Source organism: Crocodylus siamensis, chromosome 2, assembly GCF_052110815.1.
Source record: "Crocodylus siamensis isolate JL-2025a chromosome 2, ASM5211081v1, whole genome shotgun sequence".
Taxonomy (NCBI): Eukaryota; Metazoa; Chordata; order Crocodylia; family Crocodylidae; genus Crocodylus; species Crocodylus siamensis.
In genome coordinates, this window is record NC_143396.1 from 183,884,756 (window position 1) to 183,903,400 (window position 18,645).

An 18,645-nucleotide genomic window follows, 5' to 3' on the forward strand; every position below is an offset into this window, starting at 1 on the left:
CTGTGGTCCTTTCTCTGAGACCTTTGGCTTCCCCTTAGGCCCTGGTCCCTCCTTCAGGCCAGTCAGAGTCTTAAGCGTCTTGCTCTGGGCTTCCTCATGGTGGGCCTCTGGCCCTTTGACCTCCCTTTGGATTCTGGCCCCAGCACAGACCAGTTGAGGGTACCCCTGATATCTTTTATTAGACCAGCTGAATAGTTGGAGAAATACACCTTATCAAACTTTTGGGTTTAAAAACCCTTCATGAGGCTGAGGAAGCATCTGCAGTTGGGGGGGGGGTGTTCTTCCTGGATGGAAGGAGTAGTAATGAAGCCAGAGGCTGGCATGCAATGCAGGCAAGAAAGCCAGTCGGTGAAAATATAAATTGAGGCATCAGGGCGTTGAGAGAGAGGCTGTGGGAGGGGGAAGGGGGATGTAGCAGGTAAAAGTGCAGAGGTACTTGGGGAGTCAGATGTCAGGGAGGTTATAGTGTGTCATAAAGCCAATGTCTGTGTTGAGTCCATGAGTTTCTGTGTCTAGGAAGTTGATAAAGTGAAGTTCATAGCTCATCTGTGAAAAGTGGTTTGTAAATTCAAGCAGTCACCGAACCTCACTAACCTCATCACCAGAAGCCAACTTCCTACAGCCCAAAACACACCAAATGGATCCAGAACATGCCATGACAACAAATGCAAAACCTGTCAACATATCTCCAGTACCCCCACAGTTACTACACCCCAGAACAGAACCATCACTATTCCTAGATCTTACACCTGCAAATCCAGAAACGTTCAATATCTCATCCAGTGCACCAAATGCACTGGATGGAAAATACGTAGGAGACAGCAAGCAACAATTGAGCACCACAATGTAATAGATTTCCGGTGTGCATTCTGACAAGAATACCCAACTACCTGTGGGGGCACATTTCTCACAAGAAAGTCACCCTGTTTTCAGTCTCTCAGGCCTAATTCTCAAAGGGAATTTACAAACCACTTTTCACAGACAAGCCTATGAACTTCACTTCATTAACCTAGATACAGAAACTTATGGACTCGGTATAGACATTGGATTTATGATATACTATAACCTGCTTGACATCTGACTCCCCAGGTACCTCTCCGCTTTTACCTGCTACATCCCCCTTCCCCTATCCCTACATCTCCTCCCGGCCCCCCCCACAGCCTGTCCCTCACCTCCTGACACTTCAATTTACATTTTTTACTGACTGGTCTTCTTGCCTGCATTGCATACCAGCCTCTGACTTCTTTACTATTCCTTCCATCCAGGAAGAGCACACACCAACTGCAGATGCTTCCTCAGCCTGATAGGATTTTAAACCGAAAAGCTTGCTAAAGATATATTTCTTTAGCTATTCAGTTGGTCTAATACAAGATATCAGATTGACCCAAAGACCCTTGTCTGCTTTCTGTGTGTTAAGACAGAGTGGGATGAAACCAGCAGGGATGGTAGCTTGTGACAGGGGTCCTTCCCGGTACAGGTGGGATCTTGGTCCACCCACTTGTTTCTGGGACAGCCATCTGCCATGCCTTGATGGAAAACCGATTCAAATGTTACCCAAATGGGAGGCTGCCCATTTAGGTCCCCGATGTCTAGGGGTGACATCGTTCCACAGCGCCATACCTCCCTTAACACTGCAGCCCATGCCTCACAGATGGCATTCCAGGCAGCTAAGCTGATCTGGAGCCTCATGACTCCACTGCAACCAGCAAGCCTCAGGCCTCTCAAAGATACTACAGGTCTGGGCTTTCCCTAGCCAGGACTCTGTGTGCGTGGTGGCTGGAGGTCATAAGGCGCTCCTATCCACCTTTCACCAGGGAGATGCTCAGTCCAGGCATCTCTTGGGAGCTGCTGTACCACTGGCAGTCCCACCAGGCCTCCCAACCCTGGCAGGGTACAGTTTTAGGTCATGTCCAAGACCTGGGGCCTCCTCCTTCCCCATAGCCCCAGCCATACCTCCAATTTCATCCTGACACGGGAGCTCAACAGAGAGATTTTCTTCCCCTGCTGACTGCTGATGCAGTGAGTGCCGCCTCCAGCTCTGAGAGTGGGGCATTAAATGATTTTAAAAAAAGAAAAGAAAAAAGGAAATGGGTGCAGACAGAGTGAGGAGGGTGGCAGTCGCTCCATATGCAGGTGTAGCTTGGGGGACCTCAGCAGCGGAAGTTTCACCTTGAGAAACACCAGCTGCTCCACTAAACCAGGATCCTAGGAGGTGTGTTGAGGTGTCACAACATCTCCAGCAATGCTGAACACCTTCTCACTTGGAACACTGGTCAGTGGACAGGACAGGTGTTTGCAGGGAACCGTGGTGAGATCCTGCTACATCTAGCTGCAGATTGTCCAACAGGCCAAGGGGTTGTAGTCCAGCAGCTCCACATCTTTGGTGCAATAGGTAGCCACCCAAACCTTGGTGCTACCTGCCCGAGGCTGGAGTCTGGTACCTCTGAACCCCAACCTTGAAGCCATGTCCTTGGCCTACATTGGCAGTAGCTGTGCTGGCATGCCCAGCACCAGCCAAAGTGGATCCCCCTCTTCCATGGCCCCCTGCCTCTGCCCTTTTCCTGCCCTGACTCTGTTCATCACCACCTCCATCCAGTGATCGAGGGTTTTGGTGCTGCTCATACTCCCCTTCACCCTCGAGTCACACATGCCCACCAGCACGTGGACTATACTGGACCACAATGGATCAGCCATTTTTTGATGCCCTCCTTCAGCCGCTTCACCAGTGCCTGCATCTCTGGTGAAAGCAGCTTACCCCAGTCAGAAACACTGATCTCTGGAACTTCTCCATTTTGGTTCTCAAGCTCCTTGACTACGTGGATCACCTGGCTAAGGAGAGCACTGCCAGCATGGAGGGTCTCGGTGACCTCGAGAAATAGCTTGAGGACTACCAAGATCTGGGAGATGGTATCCCACTCTGCTTTGTTAAGGGGTCCACTGATCGCAGTCTCCCCGAGCAAGGCCATCTCATGGATGGCCTTCTGTTGCTCTGCCAGCCTTTCTAGCATCAGGTATGTAGAGTTATACCAAGTCTCCATATCCTGTATGATTTTGTGCTGTGGGACACTCAGCTCTTCTTATTTGTCCTGCAGCATCTTGCCCCCCTTGATGCTGCAATGGAAGTAGCCTGCCACCTTCTTGCATTCTGAAATCAGCTGGATGGTATGACAGCGCCCTCACCGATAGCCCTGTCCCCACTGTGACTATGAGGTGGAACTTGTGTGCCAGCCAGCAGATGCCAACAAAGGCATCACGCACTGCCTTGACCATATTGGCCCCGTTGTCGGTGACCATGAACCTCTAGGTGAGCTCGCCCCGCCCAACGAGCCACCCCTGCACCATGTGGTTTATGGCCACCATGATCTCCCTTGCCGTGTGGGACTTGTCCATTACGTCCACTTGGGCAGACGAGAACCTCATGGTGTTTAACACCGAAAAATGCAAGGTTCTCCACCTTGGGAGGAAAAAGCTGCAGCATCCTTATAGGCTCAGCAGTGCTACGTTGGATAGCACTACAGAAGAAAAAGACTTGGGGGTCATCATTGACCACAAGATGAACATGAGCCTGCAATGCGATGCTGCGGCTAGTAAAGCGACCAAAATGCTGGCGTGTATCCATAGATGCTTCTCGAGCAAATCCTGGGACGTCATTCTCCCCTTGTACTCGGCCTTGGTGAGGTCACAGCTGGAGTACTGAGTCCAGTTTTGGGCTCCACAATTCAAAAAGGATGTGGAGAAGCTTGAGAGAGTCCAGAGGAGAGCCACGCGCATGATCAGAGGTCAGGAAAACAGATCTTATGATGACAGGCTGAGAGCCATGGGACTCTTTAGCCTGGAAAAGCGCAGGCTCAGGGGTGATCTGATGGCCACCTATAAGTTTATCAGGGGTGACCACCAGGATCTGGGGGAACGTCTGTTCACCAGAGCCCCCCAAGGGATGACGAGGTCGAACGGTCACAAACTCCTGCAAGACTGTTTCAGGCTGGACGTAAGGAAGAATTTTTTTACTGTCCGAGCCCCCAAGGTCTGGAACAGTCTGCCAGCGGAGGTGGTTCAAGCACCTACATTGAACACCTTCAAGAGTAAATTGGATGCTTGTCTTGCTGGGATCCTATGACCCCAGCTGACTTCCTGCCCTTTGGGCAGGGGGCTGGACTCGATGATCTCCCGAGGTCCCTTCCAGCCCTAATGTCTATGAAATCTATGAAGGAGAGCCCACCGACAGCCTGACTGATCGTACCAGTGACCTGTGAGGGAAAGGTAGGTGTGATCTCCACCCTGGCTGCTCCAGATGCCCAAGGTGAATTGCAAAGCTACCTGTGGACCTGCCTTGCGCAGCTCCTTCCTCAAGTACTCCCTGCATGCCTTATACAGGGAAGGCACCACCATCTAGCTGAAAGTGATGTGTACAGGCACACAGTATGATGGGGCCATGAGCCACCTGAAACCTGGGTGCTCAGCTAAGGAGAAGGGCTGCCCATCCGGAGCAAGCATCTCCCCAGTGGCCTGGGTGGCTTTGCTTGCCCTTACAACACACCCCTCTTTGTCTGCAGCTTTCCCCCACCGCTCCAGGGTGGCCTGCCTCTGCTTTGTGGGGATGGGGGCTTTGGAACGAGAGGGGGACTTCTTTGCAGGCAAGCTCCCACTGGTGCCAGGCTGAGGAGGAACAAGGGCGAGGGGGTGTGGCCTCCTGAGATGAAACACTTCACCACCATGGCAATACTGCTGCATCTCCTTGCCCCAGCTGATCTGCCTTTGGCAGTACTGGCAGATAGCATACCTGGGATCATCTGCCACCTCAGAGTGATCCCTCACTACACTACCCCCCTGCTTCTGGGTTGAAGGTGGGGATCCTGCCTTATCCCCCTCAGCAGGCAAAGTCACAACAACAAGGGAAGCTGAGCCACCTGCCCCCACAACCTTCTCTGAGGTGCCTTTTGGAGAAAGAGACCTGGCTCTAGGGGAACTTTGAGGGGTGCAGAGCACAAACTCAGTCTCTCCCTCCTTCCCCAGAATTTCTTTTGTTAGGGAAGTGAGCTCCCCTGCTTCTAGATCCAGCTCCTCCTCTGACACTGAGGGGCTTATGCTGGGAGATGAAATTTGGGGTGGAGGAGACTGTTATGTTGGTGCTGGTGGCTATTTCTGCTGTTAGAGGAGGTGGTGCAGGAACAGGTACTGCACCCACTGGTAGCAGAAGACTCATTGTTGCCAGGAAAGAGGATGCATCTATGTTTGGGGGGAGGAGGGAGGAAATTCCAGCTCTCCCCCTAGCCCCTCTCCCTTCCCTTGTCAGAAGACCTGGCACCAGCCTTTCCAGCACACTTCATAATGTTTGCTGGAAAATGTGTGTGTGCAATTGTAATATCTCTTCTCCCTGTTTACTATATGTGTGTGTAACTACTATCTCTTTTTCTTATTTGTTTACTATATGTGTGTGAGCAGAGATGACATGAGCAGGGTGCAGGGGCCTGGGGCAAATCAGCCTGTGTAGGGCCCTGCCCCTGCTGTGAAGAATCTAGCGGTGGATTAGGTGGGGGGAGGGAGGGAAGTGCTGAGCAGCCAGATGTGAAGCTGGTGGCAGCGTGGAGTCGTCGTGGCTGCTCTGCCCAGCTCTGTGTGGCCCCCCCCAAAGCATGGGGCCTGGGGCAGTTGCCCCGATTCACCCCCTCCTCCCAAGGGATGGCTTTGTATGAGAGTATGTGTAAAGTATGTGCTTTCCTGCATGGTGATGGATCACGTGCTGTCAGGCAAAACACAGCTTTTTTTTAAAAAAGTGTGGGGGGAAAAATAACATGAACAAATAAGAGTTTTTTGGGGAAGAATAAGTTGAAATGGATTGGATAGGGATAAGTAGAGGGATTCTAGGTAGGGGTAGTTAGTAAGCTGTATCCAGGCCTTTCCAAGAAGAGAGACCTAGGAGGAGACTGACTAGGAAGCCAAGCCAGTCCAGTAGTACCTTTCAGTTGCTGGTGCTCAGGCAGAAACAGCTCACAAAAGGGAGAGAGAGGCTGCAGAAAGAGGCTTATATGCTGTTTCTACATCCCTTCCCCAGAGCACTGTGATTGGAAGGGGACTTGGGGAAAGATGAGTCACTGGGCAGCTATAGATGTCAGTCCCCCTGGCCCCGCTCCCTCTTCTCAGTTTCTGTTTCCCTGCAAGGCTGCCTTCCAAGTCTCCAAATCTTTTGCCGAATCTTTTCCAAATCTGTTCGGAGGCTCTGAATGGATTTGGAGGGGTGTTTTTGTCTCCCGATTTGATTTGGATTCAGTGATTCGGCCTCCAAATCAGGCTGAATCTTCTCCAAATCGAATCAGCGACTTAAGCTTTGTACACACCTGGTTTATATGCACTGAAATTCTGTTGCGTTACAGATTTGAACTACTTTCCAATCACTTATGCCAGTCTATGTGTAATTTCTGTCCCTAGCCCTTGTGGCCAGGAACAAAAATCTCAGTCTATTTGTAAGACATTTCTTTCTAAGTCCTGGTGGAGAACTGAGGTTTTCTGAATCCTACTGTTACTGTGATCAGTAAGCATTTGTGGAATTCAGTGGCAGAGCTTAGTGCTGCTACCAGTTAAATTGTGCCAAACTTTTCTGGCCGCATGGGCCAGAGGAGTGTTATGGAGCTGGTCTGCAGGCCAGATGAGGCGCATGGACCTCCTCACCTTCCCCTTCTCTATTCCCACAGCATACCTGATTCAGCGACTTTTTCAGCTGGTCCGGGACCCAGGATGCATGTGGTGTGGATCCCTGAAGGCTGGGGCAGGTGCCGTGTATGATGGAGACCAGCTGGAGCAGGAGTTGGGCTGCATGTGATGGCTGCCCCAGCAGTTCCAGCTGCCACATGTAGCACAAGTCCCAGGCTGGCAGGGGTGGGCACTGCGAGTCCCGGACTGGCTGGGGAGGGCACTGCATGTGGCACAGTCTTGCCAGGGTAGCCATGATATGAAGTGCCTCTAGCACGCCAGTCAAACTGTACCGCGTGTGGTGCCCACCCCAACACTTGGGAATTTGCAGTGCACACAGCACAGGCCCTAGACTGCCTGGAGTGGCTGCTGGATCAGGTATGTTGGGGAAACGGGGAGAAAGGGATAGGGTCCATGAGCCTGATCCAGCCTGCAGACCAGCCTCATGCCACAGGAGGACGCTGTGCCCTGTGTGGGTCTGATCAGACTCATGAGCAGCACTGGGGGCCAAATGACAGGGCTCCGTGGGCCGGATCCAGCTTGCAGGCCCTGTATTTGACACACCTATTATAGAAGTTTGTTTTTTGGATTTTAAGGGGTTTTTTTTGTCAATTTAATGACCCATGTAGAAGTAATGATAGTTCTATGGGATGGATTGTTTTTTAATTTGCTTTAAAAAAACACAACACCTTGCAGTATACTGCTTTGGCAACCTTGGCTTAACATTTGAGTATTTGGCTTTGTAATGGCTTTTTCTTTTTTGTACATGCAGTCCAAAAATGAGATTTCAAAAGAAAACTTTTATTACTGTGGGGTTTGCATGGCATGTAAGAAATCATGTATGTGGCCACACACTGAAAAAAAGGTTGTGTGTGTATATACCTTTATATAAAAGTGTTGATTTGTTACCAGTTCTGTACTATCTTTCCTGTTTAGGAGGTGAGGTTCTGTAGAAAATTCAGTACTTAATTAAACTCCGTGTGCAGAGGTATCTTGCAAAGGCCGGGATCTATAATTCCAGTATTAACTTTTATGGAACTTTTTGTGTTTATATGAAATATCAAGTTTAAGCAGGTTACAGTAGGGGTTTACTTTGGTATAATCAACCTGATTCAAAATCAGTTCTTTAATCAAATTGCCACAATACTTTTTTTAATAGAGGACTGTAAATTCACTTGATTATCAACCGTTATATTCAAATTACAGATCCCTCAGCTGGGCAGTGTTTCTGAACTGAGTTTGAACAGTGTTTTATGGACAAAGCAAACTAGCTCCTTAATCTTGCCTTCAGTTTCAAATAAGGCTAACCTTGTGGGTGGTTATGGATCCAGCTGCAGGATCCACTCCATTTCCCTGTTATTTTAGGATGAGCAGTTTCAGGAGAAAAGTAAAACTGAAAGGTAAATTGGTGTCTGACAACAAGAGTATATTCTCAAATTTCATTTTTGCAGGTACAGGGCCACACTAATGATAATGCACCAATGAGCGAATATTGCTAGTCCTTTGTACGTTAATGACATCTGTGCCAATGATACCAGAATCCTGTAGTCATGTATTGGCAGAATTTGAGTGTTTGGATCCTTTGCTTTCTGCACTCAGGTTGGATTCTAGTCGCCTGAAGGTGAGTTTATGACTGTTGCATTTAATTTGTTGTTATTTTCTTATTGACATGGAAAAAACAATATTTTTGCATTGTACTTCTGTTTGCTGAACATGTATATAAAGTTACTTTGATTTGTGTAGTCCTAGAAGCTATTATTCAGGTTGCAGATCATGACTTAATATGAACTTTCATGGTTTAGAGTAGGGGACTCTTGGAAGAAGAGGAGTTAAGACTGGTATAAAACAAAAATGGATGCCTCTTGTCTACGGTGGAATAAACAGAAGAATATTGCTAGGTTATTTCTGAAGTGATGACAATTTTGGATGTTTGATGTAAGTTATTGTTAGGATGTATTTTCAGAACAAACTAGTGGCTACACACAATATACAATACTTAATTCCAAAGTTTTGGGGTGTTTAATCATATAACTTGAAATTCAAACATCTGTTTTATGATTTAAACATTAATTATTTATCAGTCCATGCAATTGAATGCTTGATTAGACTTTCTTAAATTGAAGCAACTTGATAGTTGTGGACAACTTCTATGTTTTACTCAGGAACACTTTGAATTAATCTAGTGTTACAATATTTTTTACCTTTGTATAGGTGAATACAGTCTAATGAGGTTAGCTTGTCAGGGAACTTACAAGAAGGAAAAATATCTGTCTTTGTACTTGTTTTTTTTTTAACTTGCTTGTTTTTGCTGTTTGCTTTCTCCTGAATGTGCTTTTCTCACTGCTTTAATAATCTGGCTAGGGTTTTGCACACCCAGGCTAGGTACAAATAGCAGGCATACAACAAGCTCTGTTTTCCAACAAATGGAAAAGGGGAAGAGAGACCATTATTTGCTGCATGTATTATAACAAGTAGTTACACTGCTGTGTTAACTCTTGTATTTCTTTCAGTGCACATGCATAGCTGCATCTCGGAAATGGCTGGCGCTGGGTAGTTCAGGTGGTGGCTTGAACCTTATCCAGAAAGAAGGCTGGAAACAGCGACTCTTTCTCACTCATAAGGTAAGTTTACATGATAGCGCTGCATACAAAAACCTCAGGCTCAGGAGTGGGCAGTACTTCTATTGCAGAAATGGGGAAGTGGGATCTTTTATAACTCCCAGGCATGTACAGCCTATTGAATCACCACATAAAGCAAATGTTCTGATTCCTCTGTTTTGAAGAGAGAGGTCCTTGCATGCAGTAATAGTGTGGTCCAAAGTGTTGTTACACACCCCTTTGCATGGCACAAAGGAGCAATACCAGGAGTCTGGATCTTTCAGTTTTTCTCCAGATTCAGAACTTAGCATAAATTAAGTTTCTATCAGTTAGCATTCAGAAGAAAGCCTTCAAAATGTGTAACTGGGGGGACAGCTGTTGGCATTTGGAGTGTCTGGGAATACTCCAAGTCCGAGTTGTGCATTGTTCTATTCAGTATAGTGTGTATTGTCTCACATAACAATGATGATTCTTTAAAGTTTAACCTTGTTATCCATATAAGCTAGTTACTTCCTTTTTTTAACTGCTTTGATGAGAATCATATTGTTAAGATATTAGTCTACACAGTATCCTCATACATAACACACAGCAGGGTTGTAGAGAATACATGATTGACTTCATTTTCCTGAAGGAGGGCATAGCTTTTTAAATAATCTGGGAAATGCTGTGTTAGTACATCCAAAGTGCTGTTGGAATTTTCAGTACTGTGGGTATTATAGGCATTAAGATTTTAAAGTCCTGCTTAAAAAAAAAAGTACAGCATTAAGACTGCTGCCATACAGAGTAGAGTGATGGATCTACTAGTAGCGATATTGCTGTGTTACAGAAATTTCTAGGCTGTTATTCTGGTGTAAATATCTGATTTGCTGTTAATCCTGTTCTTTTTATTCAGTGCTTGCACAGTGCTCATATGGAGACGGACCAAATTAGTAGCATTTTTATTTATGCATGATAGTGCTTTTATTGGTGTCCTTGGATAGCTTGTGTTAGGATTTCACCTAACTTAGTTCTGTTTTCATAAAATAAATTTTCCACAGGTTGAGGCACGCCTACAGTCTTTTCAAAATATACCCGCAGATTTCTGAACATCTCAAAGGCCAAAAGATCTCCTCAGTTAACTGAAGCATGCACATAAAGGAAGCTGTCTAATACAGACAGTACATGTGGCTTCATGCCCAGCTGCCTTTTTCAGTGTTAAAATTGCTGATGGGTGGACTGAATTGTCTTTGCAGTTTGGAATGCTCTAAGATGTTGTTCTCCTCTGGTCCATCAATTTGGAATCCAGTATAGATCAGCAGCAATCAGAATGTATTATGGTCTAGCACTGGTTAATGAAATGAGTTTGTTGTTTAAACTGAAGTTTTTTTGTGGGCAGTTGTCTAAAACATCAAAGCAACCTTCATAAGTGTAAGGCTTGAACGGCTGTGAAAATTGTATTCTGATCATCTGTGAAACCTAATCTTAAGTAAAAGTAGAGAGAGAGATGCAAGCAGGGGTCTTCATTGCTACAACCTCTGCTCTTTCTGCTTTGTGAATTAGGACAAGGTTTCACAGTCCAAAGCTCTCACGTGAACCCCGTTTTCATAATGAGTTCACTGTTTAATACAATTTAAACAGGAGGCAAAGCCTTGGAATCCAAGAGCATTTGGAAGTAGCTACTGAGTTTTTTATTTCTCTTTTTTTTTAGTTTGTAGGCAGAGAACAAAAGCTGTATCAAATCGTAGAAAAGTAGGGCTGTAAGTTACTTCAGGGGGTCATTGAATCCAACTTTCTGCTCAGGACAGGGTCATCCCTATGTAAAAACCATCCTCAATTAAATGTTTGTCTAACCTGTTCTTAAAAACTTAGGGAACATGTCTGCCGTACAAATAACAGGCATGAAAGCCTGAAACATCAAAAACTCCCTAATGCAGGGGGATAAGGACACTGTCAACATCTTGTGTCTGGAATGACAGGAAGCAGTTGTTAAAGTACGATCAAGAGATCAAGCAAGAGGTCTGTGTCTTTGCTACAGGAAAAGGCAAAAATATCCACAAACCGTGCCAATCTGACCATGGAGTAAAATTCCTTCCTGATCCCAAGTGAGGTGATTGGTTTGACTCTGAGTGGAGGAAGAAGACCTAGATAGAAACCTAGACTTTTTAGTCCCGGCAGAAACAGCAGCATGCTCCAGTCAATCCCTGTGCTTCTGAGGAAGGGAAAAAAAAGCCTTGTAGCACCCACTGTAGATAGTGAAACCTAATTATATGTATTGAAAACTGACTGTACTATTGCTTTTGGAATCACTTTCATTTCAATGCTTGACTGGTCTTTTTTGCATCAGGAGGGTGCCATTTCCCGGGTTGCCTGTTGTTTACATGATGAAGATTATGTTGCTGTAGCCACCAGGTGAGAGATTTACTACAGAAATAACTTGTACTATTACCCAAGGCCATGAAACAATTTTTCTGGGTTGCTGCCTTGTTAATTTGCTTAGGCCTTATTTGCACAGGGAATTTAAATGGCAAAGCTATTGCAGGAGCTTCCTGTGTGGAAAGTCTGTCCTGGACTAATTGGTCTGGACTAAAACTGAATAATAAAAGTGATTTATTCCACAAGAAATTAGGTAAACGGGGAACTATTGCAAAAGAGCTTCTTCCATAATAGCTATGTCAGATAATTTCCCCGTAAGACAGGTCTGAGACAGTTTGACATCCTGGGGAAATATTTCATGTACTTGACAGTGACATGGATAGCTAATACAAGATAAAATGTTTGAAATTCAGCTAGTTACTTACTTAGTTTATACCTGGCACCCTGATTGATAGTTTTGGCTTAGGGTTTAGTGGCAAAGTGAGGAACCCTTCAGGTTGTACTCGCACATTTTTGGTGGGATGATCTATGGGTATTTGTTGCTCCTGTTTCTTGGTTAAGTGTGCAACTCTTCTGAATTGTTGGTCTATTCACAAGCAGAAAATGCAAACTCACAACCTAAATTAAAGTGAATTCTTTGCTTTCACTGCTGATGGGAAAGGAGCATTACTTCACTACTAGCAGAAATGTTCTTTTAAAATTCTAAATTTCTCCTAATTACTACAGTCAAGGCCTTGTTGTAGTCTGGGAATTGAATCAAGAACGTCGTGGGAAGCCGGAACGGATTTATGTTTCCTCTGAGCATAAAGGCAGAAAGGTCACAGCTCTCTGTTGGGATACAGCTGCCCTTCGAGTTTTTGTGGGAGATCATGTGGGGAGAGTATCTGCCATCAAGATTAATACATCCAAACAAGGAAAGGTAAAATGTTACTTGTTTTCTTGAGAGAGAGGTGAGCTGAAAGAATCTCGTGGGCAGGCATATAGAATCTGTGTCTCTGTTAATAAAAAAAAGAACGAGTGAGAGTTTGCCGATGAATTCTAAGTTCTGACACTTTAGTGACAAACTAGGAGTGAAGAGTTAGTTTCTTCAAAATTTATATATTGGTATAAATATTCTGTTCAGCTCTTGTCTCTGTATATATAGCTAATCTAGAAAGTGGCATTATAACATGAATATTATTTCAAATATTATGGTAGCATTCAACTTTGTTTGAAGTGCTAAATTGCACCTCTCAGAAGCACTAATTTCTGGCTAAAAGGGATAAGACCTTTTTTCTAGAGGTCTGCATAAATCCAAAATGTCAGTCTCATTGTTACTTCAGTTAGTCTTGGGTAATTGAAAGAAACCCACCATTTATTGAGGCTTTTACATAACTGTGGCGGGGATGTGCAGAGCGGTCTTATATTTTGTCACAGCCTTGGCTGCACTTCTCCCCCTAAAAGATTTTAAAAAGTAATATTAATTTGCCCTGACCTGCCTGTCATGCAGCCCTTGATGGCTTGCTGAAATTCAGTAATCGGCCCTCTGCTCAAAATAATTGCCCGCCCCTGAATTAAAAGGTCAGGATTGATTCAAAGCTCTCTGAAACTTTGGAAAAGATTCAGAGAGCTTTGATGATTCAGGCAGTCCCTGGTGGCTGCAGCAGGGAGCTGCAGCTGGATTCCAAGCTGGTAAGTAAGGCAGTAGAAGCAAGCGGGGTGGGGGGGGACATAGGGGGGACCCCTGCCTGCCCCAGCTCCTGACTCTTTAAAGAAAAGCCCCAGTGCTCACCAGGTGCTTCTGGGAGTGGGGTGATTCCTGCTGCCCCCCACTGCCCCACACTGCATGGGGGGCTCTGCACAAGCCCCCTGACACCTCCCCCCTCAACCCCCCCATGCCTGCTCTGTCCACCATGGCTTTGGCCTTTTAAGAAAAGAAAACAGAGAAAACCCCCAGGACTTGGCGCTCCTGCAGCAACCTTGGGACTTTGGGGCCTTGTGTGGAGCCCTGCCCCCCCCCCACGGCGCAGGCCAGTAGGGGGCAGTGGGGATCGCCCTTTGCTGGCAGGAATGGTGAGTGCAGGGTTTTCTTTCTTTCTTTTTTTTCTTAAAGAGCCAGAGCCACGGTGAGCAGGGTAGCCATGGGGAGGCTTGGGGAGCAAAGGGTGGTGATGGGGGCTTGTGCAGAGCCCCCCATGCAGTGTGGGGCAGCTGAGATTGTCCCCCTGCCCAGCAGCACCTGGTGAGCTGGGGTTTTTTTTCTAAGTGCCAGGAGCTGGGGCAGGTGGGGCAGCCATTGCCGGGGTGGGGGTGGGGTGGGGTGGGGGGGATGGGCCTGGCTGATTCAGATTAATTGATTTAGGACAGTAATTTGACTCACTGATTCGAATCACTGTCCCCCGAATCGGCCGAATCTGAAGCGAGTACGTGCCACTTCACACAGGCCTAATGCACATGTAAACATCCATAGCATCAGAGCCTTATTTTATAGAGGGGAATTAATTGTGTTAACTCAACTTTGCCCTCTTCATAGGATCTGTTGTTATACACAAACAGCTTAGTTTGAACACTTAATTTTGCTACATAAATTTTGGAATAATACAGGCTTTATGGAATATTAAGACCAAATGTGTATTGCTTTTGTTTTTCTTTAGGCAGCTGCTGCTTTTGTGATGTTTCCAGTTCAAATTATAACCACTGTAGACTCCCGGGTAGTTCAGCTTGATTATGTGGATGGAAGATTGCTCATCTCTTCACTCACTCGCACCTACTTATGTGATACTGAGAGGTAGGTTATACTCTAAATGCAAAGATACTGGTTATTTGTTAAAATTTGAGACTGTAATTCAAATAGATACGCTGAGAAATATTTTTTCTAATTTTATCATTAGAAATTACCGATCACTTGCATGCATACTCATCAATTAAGAGACATACCTGCATTATTTCAGTTTAAATGCAGCCCTTTTACACAGTTATCCACCTTTGGGTTTTTATTTATGCATCTGTTTTTGGGGATTGAGTTTCATGGCTTTAAAGTGAGTTATAGCTTTAATTTTGTAGACTTTTAGACCAGTAGTGTTTTAGTTTTTACATTCTTGACAGTATTACACTAGGGCAGACAGCTCGAGAGAACTGAACCATCTACTACGTAGCTCTTTTTAAATAAGAGATTGTCCACCTGGTTTGTCAAATAGTCATTAGTCTGTTCCCTCAAAGAAATTATTTTATCTTCTGAGATAAAATAAAAGCTTACTTCACATCCAAATGAATGCAGTGGAGAGGGATTTTCATTACAAATGCACTACTTATATACACAGCTGTAATTATTGTGTAGTATTCCTTATAAAAGGAAATTTTTGAACAAACAAGTTAAATCTTTCATACCACTGTTTTTCACAAGAAGTTTTTTTCCTTTTATAGGATCATAGGAATATCAGGTTGGAAGGGACCTTATAAGGTCATCTAGTACAGCCCCCTCTTCAAGGTCATTTAGTCCAGCCTGCCCTGACTAAACCATTCTAGCTAAGTATATGTCCAACCTGTTCTTGAAAATTCCCAAGGATGGAGATTTCATAGTTTCTCTAGGTGTCCTGTTCCAATGTTTGACTACCCTCGTAATCAGAAAGTTCCTCCTGATCTCCATCTTAAATTTCCTCTGCTGCAGTTTGAGTCCATTGCTCCTAGTCCTCTCCCCTATAACCACAGAGAAAAGCCTATCTCCATCCTCTCTATTATTGCCCTTCAGGTATTTGAAGACTGTTATCAAATCAGACTCTTCCACAGTGCTTTAAAATAACAGATGTGGAAGTAGTAAATGCAAGAAGGATGCACTACATCTGTATACACACGGTCCTTGGACTTATGACACAATTGGATCCTGAAAACTGCGTTGAAACGTCATAACTCAGAACCGATTTTCCCATAGGAACAATGTTATAAATGGGGGATCGGTTCCTGAACCAGGGGTCAATACCCTATTTTCCCCAAAAATAACCCAGAATTTTGTATTTGAATCAATTATAGATGGGTAATATAGCTACATTAATGTATTCATATTGTAAATAGCAATCATATTGCTTTGGAAGGACTTCTTTGAGGTGACTTTGCTGGACTTTTTGAAGGGCTCTTGGCTGGAGTCTTTTCAGGAGTCTTGGCTGCAAGCTTTTCTGGAGTCTTCTCTGCTTTCTTGAAAAAAGTGTCCAAGGAAGTTTGGACAGATGTTCTCCAGAGACATGGGCGACGCAGCAAACTTGTTTGCTGGTGTGTCTTCACATCAGATGAAGCGTTGTAAAGTCGAAACTGATGTCAAAAGTTAAAAGAGAGTCAGTTTATAAACATCTTAAATGCCATTCGTTGCAAGTCGAAACATCTTAAGTCGAGGACTGCTTGTATATAAAAGTAATGGAAAGTTGAATTGTATTAAGCAAATATTCTGAATATTTGTAAACTGCAATTTATGTGTAAACGTAATCCTATTTAATAAGAATTTTTTTGGAATTTGAGGTTGTGAATATTTTTCTAGTAAATTTGTTTGCCCAAGAAAAATGTTAAAACCACTTTTGTTAACTTGTGGTGTTAAATGTTGTCTAAATATTTTTTTTCTTGTACTAGAGAAAAGTTCTGGAAAATTGGTAACAAAGAAAGAGATGGAGAATATGGAGCCTGCTTTTTCCCAGTTGGAAAGGGTGGAGGGAGCCAGCTGCCATTAATATATTGTGCACGTCCAGGGTCAAGGATGTGGGAGGTGAACTTTGATGGAGAGGTGCTAAGCACGCATCAATTCAAACAGCTGTTGTCATCACCTCCTCTCCCTCTCATTACTCTAAGGTAGTAGTATTGATGATGGTTAGTGATGAACTAAGTGGTGATTGCTTCCTTCCCTCCCAGTTTTGTCACTACTATTTTTGTGACAGTTACTGTTTGAAAATAACAAGCTGTAGTAAGAAAAGTCAAGTCATGAGTACTGTAGTTTGTTCTCAGGCCTAGCATTTTCATTGTACGACTCTCCAACACTTGTTCAGCTGTTTTTATGGAATCCATCTACCTACTTGCATTCAAAAGTTATGGTATTCTAAAAAGAAAAAAAATGGCTTTTGATTCACAAACAGTTTGACTGGTTTGCATTTTTTCAGAATCATTCTTCAGCGCTTGTCATTCCAGTTAGCAGTGGTCAATTTTTATTGCATGTCTTTTGGTAGACAGTAGCCCTGAGTAAAATAAAGGAATTTGATGAAACAGTCAGATTTGGCTTTAGATTTAGCCTTTAAATGAAGGAGTTGGAGATTATCTTTGCACATTTTATTAAAAGAATAAACTTTCACTTTGATTTCATGGATTATAGTTTCCATGGCACTGCTGTAGTGTGAAAGTATAAATTTACAGGGCTGCTTTGGATGATCTGAAATAAATGTAACATGAAAATGAGGAGTTAATCAATAACTATTTGGTTACTTGTTGATGCTGTTTGGAGCAGGTTTGGCTGGAGTACAAGGGTCATGGATTCTTTGGAAATACTTTCAAGGATATTGAGAAACAGTTTTTTTAGATTTTTTTTCTTTCAGCTAAAATGTTATGATGATGATAAACTTATTTAACAACCTGAGACTTGACCTTTATTGAAAAATATTTTAACCATTTGTTAAGCCAAGCAGAGGTCTTGAACTCTTGTAAATCGCTGTTTGCTTTTTTTGGACTTCGGTCCGTTGGTGGATTATGGTCTTTTCCATCCTCGTTCCATGAATTTAAAATCCCGTTGCCATTCTTCTGTTGAAAGTGTTCTTGATTCATCATCTTGGTGTTACCTTTAGAGAGAAATTGTGACAGTGATGCTAATAATAACAGTTTCAATCGTAGCCTGTGACTTAAAACACTACACAGAAGTTACATCCATAAAATTATGGTGTGTAAGCTAAGCCCTTGTTGTAAATGTTCATAGGACTGGGGGCTCAAATACATATCAGTGTGATGCATTTTGAAAATAGAATGTATTAGTCAATTTGGGTTGGTTTTTTTATAGGTCGGATCCTCAGTATAATGCTTCTACCTCTTCCCCCCAGTCTTTGTCTTTCCCAAAGCTGTTATATTTGACGTGAGTATTAAGAGCACACTTTTATTAACAAAATTTAGGTTTTTCAAAACTATCTTAATAATTTGTAGACTCTTAATTCTGCTATCTATTTTCTGACTTACTAGCATATAACATTTGCGAGAACTGTCTTCTGGGTTGTTTTCCTCCACAAGTTCCTGCATTTAGATATGCAGTGGTAAGAGTTGTCGTAGTGATGAGCTCTGAGGTTGGAACTAGAAGTTTCATATCTGTATGAGTTCCATGAGCTATACTGTGAAGCTGTGCTATATATGGAACCATTAGTAGCTCTACGGGAAGTTTTGGGTCTAGCACAGCTATTGAATTGCACTCTGAATTATTCCATATTAAGTTACAACTCAGCAAATAAAAGAACAGCCATATCCAAATTATTGTGACTTTTCTCCAAAATCTAACCAATGCAGTTTGTTATTTGATTAAATCAATGTGTAAAGGCCCCAAAGATGTCCTGTAAAGCCCCTGGATGGTGGTTTTGATATATCTTCCTTTTCTCCTCCCTTCCAAAACCTCTACTGTAGTATTGTATGGTAAATTATTTTAACATCCTTATTCTCCTCTTTTCTTTATTTTGCTGACAAATATGGAAGCTATTACAACTTTTGACCATTCTACTGGGTGCTGTTTCTTTCTAAAAAGCTTATAGGTTCACCAAAGCTGGTGATCATTCTCTAGGAATCATTTTTTTAGATGCTTTTTCTTTGTGACAACTGCATAATAATCTTGCTTTTTAAATATTTTTTCTAAAGCCTTCTGTCACACTTGAATAAAAGAGGTGTTAGATTATATGTCTGCATTCTAAAATTCAGGTTTTGTCTTGCTCTTAAAGTAAACAGTAAATTAGCTCAGTTCCCTAATGAATTGAATATGCTGAAAAGAGAATTTTCTTCTGAAATGAGTTAACTTAAGTATTATTTCAAGAAG

General features: G+C 43.6%; 1 protein-coding gene across 4 annotated transcripts in view; it reads left to right on the plus strand.

Annotated features, from left to right (window-relative positions):
• Positions 1-18,645, plus strand: part of HPS5 (HPS5 biogenesis of lysosomal organelles complex 2 subunit 2) — a 47,274-nt gene that overhangs the window by 4,767 nt on the left and 23,862 nt on the right. For 3 of the 4 annotated variants that reach the window (XM_090032550.1, XM_090032554.1, XM_090032552.1), the window contains exons 2-8: positions 8,139-8,308; positions 9,198-9,308; positions 11,608-11,672; positions 12,363-12,555; positions 14,270-14,403; positions 16,230-16,445; positions 17,635-17,706. In XM_090032550.1, the coding sequence (XP_089888676.1) occupies positions 8,201-8,308; positions 9,198-9,308; positions 11,608-11,672; positions 12,363-12,555; positions 14,270-14,403; positions 16,230-16,445; positions 17,635-17,706 (899 nt within the window). In that variant the 5' untranslated portion in view covers positions 8,139-8,200. Of the gene's footprint in view, positions 1-6,707; positions 7,066-8,138; positions 8,309-9,197; positions 9,309-11,607; positions 11,673-12,362; positions 12,556-14,269; positions 14,404-16,229; positions 16,446-17,634; positions 17,707-18,645 lie in introns of those variants that run through there. The other variant, XM_090032553.1, reaches the window with a different exon arrangement.